This window comes from Acyrthosiphon pisum, chromosome A1 (genome assembly GCF_005508785.2).
Source record: "Acyrthosiphon pisum isolate AL4f chromosome A1, pea_aphid_22Mar2018_4r6ur, whole genome shotgun sequence".
In the NCBI taxonomy this organism is placed as follows: Eukaryota; Metazoa; Arthropoda; class Insecta; order Hemiptera; family Aphididae; genus Acyrthosiphon; species Acyrthosiphon pisum.
In genome coordinates, this window is record NC_042494.1 from 59,710,300 (window position 1) to 59,723,212 (window position 12,913).

The 12,913-nt window shown below is 32.9% G+C and overlaps 1 protein-coding gene across 2 annotated transcripts in view; it reads left to right on the forward strand.

Moving 5' to 3' along the window:
* The window catches only part of LOC100161569 (dorsal-ventral patterning protein Sog), a 34,237-nt gene that overhangs the window by 20,404 nt on the left and 920 nt on the right, over positions 1–12,913 (forward strand). Inside the window, exons 4-13 of one of the 2 annotated variants that reach the window (XM_001952699.5) lie at positions 836–883; positions 4,570–4,793; positions 4,855–5,009; positions 8,997–9,204; positions 9,300–9,526; positions 10,362–10,456; positions 10,538–10,824; positions 10,928–11,173; positions 11,244–11,538; positions 12,764–12,897. In XM_001952699.5, the coding sequence (XP_001952734.2) occupies positions 836–883; positions 4,570–4,793; positions 4,855–5,009; positions 8,997–9,204; positions 9,300–9,526; positions 10,362–10,456; positions 10,538–10,824; positions 10,928–11,173; positions 11,244–11,538; positions 12,764–12,897 (1,919 nt within the window). Of the gene's footprint in view, positions 1–835; positions 884–4,313; positions 4,488–4,569; positions 4,794–4,854; positions 5,010–8,996; positions 9,205–9,299; positions 9,527–10,361; positions 10,457–10,537; positions 10,825–10,927; positions 11,174–11,243; positions 11,539–12,763; positions 12,898–12,913 lie in introns of those variants that run through there. The other variant, XM_016806662.2, reaches the window with a different exon arrangement.

Consider the following 12,913-nt stretch of genomic DNA (forward strand, 5'->3'; position numbering starts at 1 on the left):
TTATCGCTTCATTAGATCAATTGGTATGTTTGGCAAAAAACACGTCTAAAATACTATGTCACGCGTGTGTGTTAGACGAAAACAGAAAATCACGGTATCGAATCCCCTTAATGAGGGTTTATTATTAAATAAAGTTAGTACCTATATAATGTATGGTATTAATACATTTAAAATTAAATTAATTTTTCATCATAATATAAGCGGTAGCATTTATAAACATTTTTCATATTATGTACATAATATACGAGATAATGTATAAAGATATATAATTAATTTACATATCAATTAGAATGGTTATTATCTGCAATAATTACAACTGTTTACTTTTGGTCAACGGTATTTGGCCTTCCATAGTTTCATGTTCCAAATTCTGATTTATAATAAAATAATATAGTGTTCTTCATTTTTTTGGGGACACGATTTATGTCCACATACTACATATAATGTCCGAATGTCGACAGTTTCCCTTATACACAATATTCTCGATACGCTATACTACCGCTATATACCTACTCTCTATGACGTTCCAAATGACGACGAAAATAGTCTGGCGTGCGCAAATACTTTGGCAATATAGACGGATAGACGAGCCGCCACCAAGGTTTAATGCAGATTATATATACATGAATATAAAACTCTTCTATATAATATGGTATGTACAAATATAATAGGTATACTTACATACGCATTTATATATTATATTAAATGTATGTCGAAACCACTGCAATATAACTTGGCCAAGATACATTATGAATTATGACTGTCCTCAAATGTGAATCTTCTTCTGCTTATTTACGCCATTCATATAAAATAATGTATTTATTGTTGGTTTCAGAGGATTTTGTTCAAGATCCACCAGATGAAGAAGAGAAGAGCATGAAGCGTAAGTATGGTTTTATGACTTATACATAAATAAATATATATATCTATATATAATATTATATATCTATATAGTTTATATAATGTTACATTTATTATGTATGCACCAATTTTATATTACTACATTATAATATTCCACTACGCAGCAATATATCTACAATCTACGAAAAAACCAGTTGTTTGAATCAAAATTTCGAGCAAAATACATAAATACCTAATTATTACCTATTGAAAATTATATTTCCTTTGATTAAAAATTAAATAGAAATCATGTTTTATAAATGATAAATAAAAATATATACGATTACAATTTACGGATTAAGTAATACATTTAATCGCAAAAAAATTGGTATCTACTCACCACGGGCCATGGCCTCAGAATTGCTAGGATAGAAAATTAATTTAATTATGTTGAATACTAATATACAGGGTCGGTCTGAATACCAAAAAGGCCCAGACAAAAATGTTTTTATTGGGCCCAAAGACCCAAAGCCATAAAAAAAAAAAACAATAAAACTGAAAGGAGAGTATAATAATATTATATAGATTATTGAAAAGTCCAGATTGTTAAAATCATAATCTTTAACAGTTTTCTTTATTTGAACATATTATAATGGTATATGGTCAGTGGAGTAATTGCGGGTGGTGGGGGTTGGGTCCAGGGATACTGGACCCTTCAGAGCCAAAAAACAAATCAGTTAAATGTTCATGTATAGCAAAGTTAGTAATAACTAGTATAGAAATTATACATATATCCATATAGGCATATTGTTCTGACAATAGTAAAGTGCGATAAAGGCAAGACAACAGCTATACGAGTTAACCAGCGAGAGCGTTTTTTTTGTCAATATTAAGTAGGCACACAATAATATACTTTTATCTTGACCCATCAATCTTTGTGACACAATTTTTTAAAAATTCAACGATACAAATGTTTACCAATTTGACTATCACAATTATCTGTTTCCGTAAATTCTACTAAGAAACGACCAATTCCGTCGAATGTAGATAATATAATGTTAAACTTGTGAAACGGTCAAAAACATATGATAATGCCGAAACAGTAAGTGAACATAATTTTAACAATATCGATATTGGATTTTATTTTAACCGATCGTTAACGAACGTTTATATAGAAGTTCTTTAAAAAAACTTGGAAGCTTGAACCTATTTTCGAATTACCTAATACTGTATTAATCAGTGATAAAGATAAACGATCAAAACATTAAGAATTTCAATAAAGATGGTTGCATACTTTTTTATGGTTAGCGTATTCTGCCAAATTAGAAGGTGCGTTTTGTGTAACGTTTGCTAAATCAGAGGCTTACTTAATTTCTCAAATACTTGGCACTTTGGTTAGGAAACCTTTTCATAATTGGATACATGTGATGGAAACGTTTAAATATCATGTGATACTTCAGTATCACAAACAATCTGTCTTTGATGCATAACTACTAATTGAAAATCAATTCTAAATAGACAGACACTCGGGCATGACAAATTTTTGACAATAGAAAAAACATTTCTCCTGTTATTGAATCAATTATTGTATGTGGTCAACAAAATATACCACTGCGAGATCATCGTGATTTCGAAAATTAACCGCTGCTAATATTGATGTTAACGATGTTTTCCGTAGTTTATTACACTTTTGAGCTCACATCGATGAATCCAGGCGCGTACACCAAAAAAAATTATGGGGTGGGGTTTTGCTTGTACATTTTCGTACTTATATAATCGAACATAGTATTATTGTTTCTATAATTGAAAAAAGTTTGTTTCGGTTTTCTAACACTTGTTTTTTACGTGAATAATCAATTTCATTTACGATAGATTTTTTTTTATTTTCCATTATTTTTATAAAATCGTCGGCCCGCATAGTGGATAATTCATGATATTCACTATTTGAATGTTGGTTAAAACGTTCGATTGCGTCTTTCCATTTTGTAAAAGGAACTTTAATTAGAGCTCCTAATTTTTGAAGTGAACCTTTACCAGCAAAAGCATTTGAACACAATACACAAGTTTTACATAATTCATACCTTCTACATGTTTGGAATAAACTAACCACACATAGCGCCTAAATCAATCAGTTTGAAATTTTAAACGTCGGTTTTGAGAAATAAGAAACTCATAATTACTAGGTGGAATCCACGGGAGCTTTAACAATTTATACTTTTTAGCGTCATCAATTGCATTGTTATTTAAATAGGAACCTATGTCTTGATTTTGATGATCGAATAATCCCTCTGATGAAGAAACAAAGGAAGAAACTAACCTTTCGTTTTCTGTGGTCTTTACAGTTGTATTGCTATCCGGTGCAGTTATTAAATCTTTTTTAAATTTTTTGACACCAAAATTTAATAATGTCGATTGATTAGAATTAGTCCTTTTCATTTTTATAAAGTTTTACTACTTATTCAAACTTACACTTAAACTTGCGAACGCCAAATACACGTTTAAGGTCAACGACGACAAGACGACTGACAAATGTCAAACATATACTAAATTGACAAAAGATATTTCAGATATTATATTATCGTTATCGCAGCGGCACTTCCGTCAAACTTCGTTCATCGTTGCTATTGTAATAAAAATGATATCGGCTTGCATCGGGGTTTCATATGAAATCTATATTTATTTTGATGTGGTCATGTAGTGGTCCGATTAACGATTGTAGATACTGATCGAGCACTAAACGAGAATGTAATTCATATTACGAATAGGCAATGTGGGAAATTAAATAAAACCAAACTAACAAATAATAAAACTTATTTCCTGAAATTTCGGGGGGGGGGGTTGAACCCCTAGACCCCCCCTGTATACGCGCCTGGAAGAATCACTAAAATTATATCTTGAAAGTTCTGGCACTATAAAATATACAAGTCCTATTAGTCAAAATGCTATTATTGATTCGTGCAATTCAATTTTACTCAAAATAATAGTAGGCAGAGTAAATGAAGCCAAATGTTTTATATGAAACTGCAGATATAACTGACCTCGGACAAGTGTCTATATATTTTGCATTCAATATATTGATCTAAAATCACTTGAATTACATGAAGAGTTTCTTCAGTTTATTCCAACAATTGATGCATCTATCTGGAAAAGGTTTAACTCGACTTATACTTGACAATCTCAAACAATTTGGTATAGATACACAATATTTCCGGGGTCAGGGATATGATGGCTGGGAAGTGCAACGGAGTACAAGCTTATGTAATCAAAGAACATCCTTTAGTTTTCGAAATATAATATAATTATATAAGTTCCTAGTTCTTACAGTGAAATAATAACAATAATTTAAAGTACCCATAAGTAGGAATATTTCACTATAAAACAAGAATAAAATATCAAATTCAATTTCAATAAATCTAAAATATTATATTTTCATTGGGTCTGTATACGTCATTATATACGCATATATACTATAATATAATTACCTTAACTAAATTCAGAATAAGAACAGCCTTGCGCGGCGACTAGTTTTCGTTTAGCGACGGTCGGACGTCGTCCCTACTACGGCAGTACGTCATGCGCTACCACGGAATAAAGCCACGCCCATGTGCACAACTTGGCCGCCGAAGTCTGTTCTGATTCTGAATAGAGTATAGTTGAAATTTTGAATACACTATATTAATCGCAAAATCCATAAACGTATTTATTTATATATTAATATATTATTTATAGATTTTGCTGCAGTATTGACTGGCAAATCAACAAAATCAAGTAGTGACTTCAAGAAGACGGATTTCCCACCGATGCCGATGCAAGAAATGGGATTGGACTATGTGGCAACCGGTCGTTTTACGTTCTACAAAAAAAATTTATATTTTTCATTTTATACCAACAAACCTAAAAGGCCTAGACTGGTGCAGTTCATTGATACTTACGGAAATATAATTGAAGAAATTGTATGCGTTAAATAGTAATCTGGTTAGTTGGTAGAGCAGAAATCTAATTGTCTTGTTCTAGGCGTTGCTGTCAAGCACCTGCTATCAGAACCTGACGGGAAAAATTTGTGGAGTCTGGCGACGAGTATCCAAAGACTACAAGCGTTTGTTACGTGAAGAAAAGATATCCGTATCACTATTCTGGGACGCGGCTATCATCGGTGGCTCTCTTTACAGGTAAGCTAAATACTATACAATCAAAATTTAATATACATACCTAACAGTTTCCCACAGCTCTGCATGATTGCAAAGATACGTAGTCGATAAATAAATAAAATAAATAATTCTATATAATTGTATCGGGCCACTATAATTATAATTATATATGAGTATAGTATCACAGTGATTTTTTCGTACAAAACCCAAAATAATGTAGACACTAGGCAGTATTATATAACTATTGAGTGTATCTACACGCGATATAATATATGCTTGTTTTGTGTCAAAAATATCCATCAGTGTAGTTACTAGTTTATATATACGTATAAATATTACAGGCACGTATACTGAAATACAATTTTGGGGGAGGTGGGGGAGTCCATATGTAAAAAAGGTGGGTAAGTGGATGTCGCTCTGCTGTACGGTAGGTTATAAGTGGGCCACTTTAAAGGATGGTGTTAAATTTGAATATATCATTGTATAAGAAAAACGATTCTGAGCGAAAACAGCCAGTCAGCCTATGATATTAGCAAGAATATTTATTATTCGATGATATTATTGTGAATAAAGTAATTTATATATAAGCTATTTACGTGGAATCTTGTTTTAAATTTTCAATCCTTAGCTATAAAAGTTGAAAATGTTATAAATTATTAACTACAAAATAATTATTACATTTTAAATTTGATAAATTTTGTCAAAATTCGTAATTTAAATGCTTATAAAAAAAAATGTGCCTATGTATTTGTAATATTTTTCAACTGCTATTGTAACAATTTATCAGGAGCCTTGCATTAAATTTTCACGCTTTTTTACCTAACAAATACATTTTTATTGATATTTATTAAAAAAAAAACTAAAAAATATTGAAAAAAAGTCAAATTATTATCAACATTTTAGTGTGCATAGAAAATGCTAATATAAACATTCATTGAAATTTTCAAGTGTCTATAGTCATTCGTTTTTTAATTACAACAAAATAAGAAAATCGTTACAAGAGAAATCGAGTGAATATCAAATGTTGTAGAAATATAAATTTCAAACGCTCGTAATAATTTAGTTTGACTTTCTTGTAGACATCTTTTTTTTGATAAAGGTAGACAAACTTATGAGGAATCTTATATTACATTTCCAAATCCATAGCCGCAAATAGACAGTTATTTTGGGGGACTAAAGCCCTTTCTATAATATTTTCTAAAAATTATATATGCTCAGTACTAATTACTGCCTTTTGAACTGGGGGTCATGGCAGAAATGTGGGGGGACTAAGTCCCCCAAGCCCCTACCTATTTGCGCCAATGTTCAAATCTTAGATTTAAAAAGAAAATTTTTCATCAATTTCTAACTCAAAATAATTTGCAAATTGTCGTCATTTTTACGTATTTTGTCAATATTTGAACTTTAGATGCTTATAAAATAAAATTGTGACTTTGGATTTTTAATTTTATTCAACTGCCTTTGAAACAATATACTAGGAACCTTCTATTAAATTTTCAAGCTTTTTTAACCAACAAATACAATTTTATTGATATTTATAGAAAAAAAAAACTAAAAAAAATATAAACTGAAAATGTCCGTAAATTGCTCAAAATATTTGAAAAAGTATATGGTGTATTGAAAATTCTTATATAAACATTCAGTTAACATTTCATGTACCTACGGTCATTGGTTTAAGAGTTGCACCAAAAACCAAAATCGATTTTCTTGAAAACAGATTTTGCGTAAAAATTCCCGTTTTTCCTTAATTTTTGTTTTGTTTTTCACGGCGCTTTTGAAAACTACTGGAAAAATTTTACTTTTGACTCCCCAAAATACCAACTAGATTCACTTTCCTATCAGAAAAGATACCTACTATTGAAGAAAATCTAAGCATTTTTACTGTCTTAAAAAGTGATGACAGACACAAAAAAAAAAATTTAAATCAGCTCAGAATCTAAAAGACTAAAACACACATCATTGTAAAATCAATACATTCATCGCCCCGCTCAGAATCTAAAATATTTATCGTTCATGAACAAAATATTATAAATTTATCATAAGGGGTTATAACGTTATACACCAAATACTGCACGTATGACATTAATTTTTATACAAATCATAAAGGCCTATGTGGATAATGCTTTTTTTAAACATTTTTTAGATTTCGAGAGGAGCGAAAAAATGTATTATATTGATAATGATTGGATGATGTGTGAGTGTTTTTTTTTTGTCTGTCATCAACATTTGGGTACCTAGTAAAAATGCTCCAATCTTCGAGATCAAAATCTAGTTGATAGTTTTGAGATAAATTTGCATCAAATATTTATGTTCTTATAGCATTTTCCCAGAACGGTAACATTTTCGAAATGTTTTGACTCTTGTTGAGCTACTTATAGTCTTGAGAAAATTTTTCAAATTTTGCAAAATTTTTGTTAATTACTCGATAAAAACTTTTTTACCTAGTAAAAAAGCTCGAATATGTAATTCAAGGTTCCTTATAAGTTTCATTAATGGAAGTTCAAAAATATCAAAGATTCATTGGCATGATTCTGAGCGGAGTGAAAGAATTGTATTGGTTTTACAATGTGTTTTTTTTCTGTCAGCAACATTTTGAATAGTAAGCATGCTTCGATTTTTGAGATCAGCATCTTTTATGATAAAAAATTTAACATAGTTGGTACTTTTGGGAGGTAAAAGTTGAAAATCCCAAGTAATTCTAAAAAGCATCGAGAAAAACTACGGACAAATTACGAAAAACCGCCGAAAATGGGATTTTAATTTCTAACGCTTTGCTTATCACCATAGCAGCGAATAAAAATAATAATATTATAAGGACTACGCTAACCGCTCAGAATCGTTTCTCGTATACAATGGTTTATCATTGTATTCAAATATAACACATCCATTACAACTACTGTACAGCAGAGCGGTACCCACTTGTCTACCTTCTTTTTATATACATTTCAAATTCAAATTTTGACAAACTATTTTTCAGTTACAAATTTATAAAAGATATTTTTTTATAACTGACATTAGAAATTTTAATAGAAGATTCTTGACAAATTATTCTATCTGAAACCAACAAAATTAAAAGTAAAATTAATTTTTAAATAATCAATAATTTATTTATCACATTGATTGCCTATACCTACTATTATGACAACATTTTTAGTAAAGTATAATATTTTATTATGATTGCATTTGTGCTGTAAAAAAATTGTTGACCCCCCCCCCCTAGATCTTTACTCTGGATCCGTGCCTGGATAAAACCAAATCGTTTCTTTCATGAAATATTGTTTTCGTAGAATTATAGTCTGGTTGTTGCATAGATCCCTATCCCTTTATTACCTTTGCAGCACACGTCGCCAGCGACTGAAATAGCTCACTTCCCGCCATTGCCACACAATATACTATTTTGGTTAGAAATTCATAAAAGTTTTTCTTTTCATAACTAAGATAAAACATTTTAATAGAAGATTTCACATAAGTTTTTCTACCTATAACTAAAAAGTGTAATGAAACGGAACATTATTTTTTTATGAGCGTTTGAACTTGTAATTTTTACGATAGGTATTTGAAATTCAGCGGTAAATTATTGAATTCCCATTAATCGACTTTTGATATTTTGTTGTAATTCCAAAACGAATAACAGTGGACTCTTGAAATGTTCACCAACAAGTTTTTCTACCTGTTTCAAAAGTTAATTTGTATTATTTTTTTTTAACTATTAAATTTGATTATTATAAGTACCTATGCTAGGTTGACATAACGTCTCCGCTCAGAGGCGTTTTCGTGTTCAATGATTTAACATTGAATTCAAATATAACACATCCATTACAACGATATATGCTCGACAACTACTGTACAGAAGAGCGGCGGTACCCATTTGTCCACCATTATTTATTTATTTTTTTTTTTTTTTGAGGAGAGGGAATTGAACACCCCTCGCACAATGCATACGTGACTGAAATATTTTATATTATATTATATTTTGTGTACTACGTATTATTAATAAAGTTAACGTAGGTTTAGAGCGCTGGACACGGAGACATTCAGCTCGCTTCTCACGGGTGACGCCCGAGATTCCGGCGGTACGAGTATTGTGTCCATATCGACAATATCACCATCCATACACGTGCAAATCATGTTCAACGGTCCATTTACCGGCCAAGACAGCGGATCCTTTCTAGTTAAATTGAAATACGCCGGAAACGAACGCGTCATTATAGAAGAGGTAAGCTGCAATACTTTGTGACGTTCATTTATTCGACTGAAAGACGTAAAACATATACGATATTATAATCTCGCGGTTGTACACAACGATTGCAGACCATACGAGTGGACAAGCTGACGAACGGTACGGTTGTCGTCGAACTACAATCACCCGTCACATTTTCCGACCTCAACGCGTTGTCTAAACGAGACGTCGTCGTCACTCTGGAGGCCAAACAGTCGAGTTTCAAGTTGCAGGGAGTCGTGGTGCCCCGGGTGTACTGCGATCTCTACCAGACATTAGTCTCGTCCAACGGCCATCAAATAGACTCAAAAAAAGACAGGTGTGTATTATAAATTATAATAGTGATGTGCTATAATAGTTATAACCGAACGCGCCGTGTGTTTGTGAACTGTTGCGCGGTATCCATAAAATGCACTCGTGCGTTGCGTGGAATTTAATTCGCGCCTCCGTGTATACCGGGTACTATAAAAACCAAACACACGATCATTTTAAAAATACTTTTGGCATTGCATTGTGATCAATTTGGCAAAACGCGGAAAAGACGTACTTCCTCTGAAAGGGAAACTATATAATTTAGTATATTATATTATTATATTATATAGCTGGACGTCTTCAACGAAGTCGCTACCTATATTATATATACCTACCTACATTATAGTATTATTATGTATATACCAATGCATTTTGCACAAAATGAAAGTTGTAAACTGTAATGGGTTGACCATACGTGTGAATGACCTCGTGTCACTTAAATTATTCATGTGGATGACTGAAAATAGTGCAGTTGGTCGCTAATGGTAGTTGTATCCTACAATCATACTGGTTGCCAGTCGTTCACCCGAGTAAGTGCCTACGCGTACATCATGCACATTTTCGACGGGAAGATGCGAAAAGTTAAAGTAAATATTTACAATATTTTTGTTGTAAAAATGAACTCGAGTATATATAAATATAGCGTGTCATTAACAATAAAGTGCATATAATTCAAATCGTCTACATTGTTTGGTACTCTGTTTTCTACACGACCGGCTGCGGCGGCTGAGATATGTTCGGCGATTACGCTCGGAAATAAATTATTCGCTTAGCGGTTATAACTATCTGGCGTGGTTCCGATTGTTTTGAATAATGCTCTTGTTTTTAATGCGTTTTGGCAGGACCAGTGGCGTGGCTTGGGCATTTATTAATAAGGACGGAGCGTTGGAGTATCGTGTTAAATTTGACAATAACGCAGTCACTGAGTTGGCTATTGGTAAGGTTACAAAAATAGACGCACTCGATTTAACGCAATCCCATTAAACACGATCGTTTAATTTTCCTCTGCGTAATGCAGTTTCTAGCGAGTCCCGTGTGTCCGCTCTCGATATATCCGAGACTATCGTCCAAAACTGGAGCAACGGGACGGTGTTCACCGTGGGCCCGGTACACCTGGAACAGTTGTACGCCGAAGAGTTGAGCTTGTTCAGTGCGTCGTCCGGCTTTAAGAATCGATTTCTGTGGAGACCGGTGGCCGATGCCAGAGACACGCCAGGCGCGATGCTTCTGTCCAGCCCTGATGAACGGTCGATGGTGGGCATGTTATGGATGGCCGTAGACTCTGACTGTACGCTGCAATATGAAGTGAGCTTTTGCTATATTTTATTAAAATTCTATAAGCTCAACTGTGCTAATGTGCATCACTACAGTCGGCTATATTATAATTACTATATAAAACAATCAACAGGTAGTCCTATCCGGTTCTAACGTTAAAAATCGTATCTTTGAACTGTATATCGAAGACTCGCCGACTTTACTTCCCGGAGCACCAGTATTCAGAAGACTTCTCGAGGAGTTTGAGGGCCCGACGCTCGAAGGGTACACTATTGGCTTAGGCCAAGAAGAACTATTACGAATCAATGTTAATATTGTGCACGTGGACCTGTGGGATCCGAAACTGGGACAATCCATACTAAAAACAGAATGGAAATATGTTAGTTATTTTGTTGAGTAAATTTGATCGTTTCTATCTATTTACTTACTTGACATATTATTATTATCAGGTTAATGTCCCTGCAATTTGTTATGCTCGCGAAGGAGGTGCGGGCACGGGCGATAACGATTCCAACAATATACTCATGAACGATGACGAAACAGACCATCCACACACGCCACATTTAAGTTGTTTACACGGTCAAAAGTACTATCAACATGGCGCCCAATGGACATCTTCAGTAGACGAATGTTTCATGTGCAATTGCCATCATGGAAGCGTAATATGTGATCTTATAATTTGTCCAGTAGTTCAATGTACAGTGCCTTCAGCCAAACCAGGAATGTGTTGTCCAACGTGTGAAGGTAAATATAAAATACTTGAGAGTCAAGATGAGACGATGTCTGCGCAAGCATTTTAAGGGGTTTAATAAAGATAATTTTATCCGAAATCGTAGGTAGTCGTTTTCACTGTAGAGTACTGTCACATCCGCATGTTTTGTCTTCATTTTACAGAAGTAATCTGAAGTACCTACCTATAGCATATAGTAATTTACGTTGAGCAGCACCAATTTTGTGCTGTTAGTTTGATATCTTTCAGGTAGACTATTTATTACTAGAGTGCAGTTGCGAGTATCATAAAAACAATTGATGTTTCTCAAATAATTTTTAGAGACCTACCCCTCATAATACTGTTATACCGTTCTATAAAATGACCTATTTTTTCATCTATCAATTCCCACCCAACACTTGGGCCCTATGCTACACGTCACTGTTAGAGTGAATTGATTTACATGATTAAACTTTAAAGGTGAGCACATAACTTATGGTTGTCCGTTGGTTTTATCTGATATTTTTATTTTTAAGTAAATTATGAATATTTTTAAATTGTAATATTTTACATACCCCCGCTTCAAGAGGACGCTACACGCGCATGCGTTGTCTCCCAGTCTCCATCTTACAAATGCTCAACATTGTTTTGTGTGAGACAGTTATGCTCCCTCTGTATTTACCAAAATTCTACAACACATAGGGAAGAACTTTATCTGTGTCTTAGCATTTTTGTTTTTTTGATAGCACTTAACAATAACTTTTAATAATTAAAGGAAAATAACCTTATGTTCATAAAATGATAACTTCAATTGTATTTACATTACCCAAATAATAAAAATGCTACGACACAGATAAAGTTCTTCCCTATGCGTTGTGGAATTTTGGTATCTAATTCTACTATAAATATAGAGGGAGTATAGTTGTCCAGCGCAAAACAGTTTTTGCCATGTTGTAAATTTGTAAGACGGAGACAACTCATGCGGGTATAGAGTCCTCTTAAAATAAAAATATTTAAAAATACGTACAGAGGTAATATTTTTCTATTATACTGTAATTCACTTTAATGTGTCCACACAAAGCTGGTTCGACTGCACTCAAATTTTCTTTGTTTTACGTTGGTAAAACGAAGACTACACATGCAGACATCCTAGACAATTTTTGACACTATAAAAGTATAGGTTTTCACTTTTGATGTACAAAAATACGTGTGCTGGGAAACTGTTTACTGTACAAATTTTTTACATTTATTTTTCATTAGATAACACATTTGAAAATCAAAATATTTCGACAAATTCTTGCTTGCTAGCTGGACAGCAATTTCAAGCTGGCAGTAGTTGGCATCCATATCTACCTCCAAGCGGTTTTGACACTTGTACACTATGTCATTGTAATGTTAGTAATTCAAAAA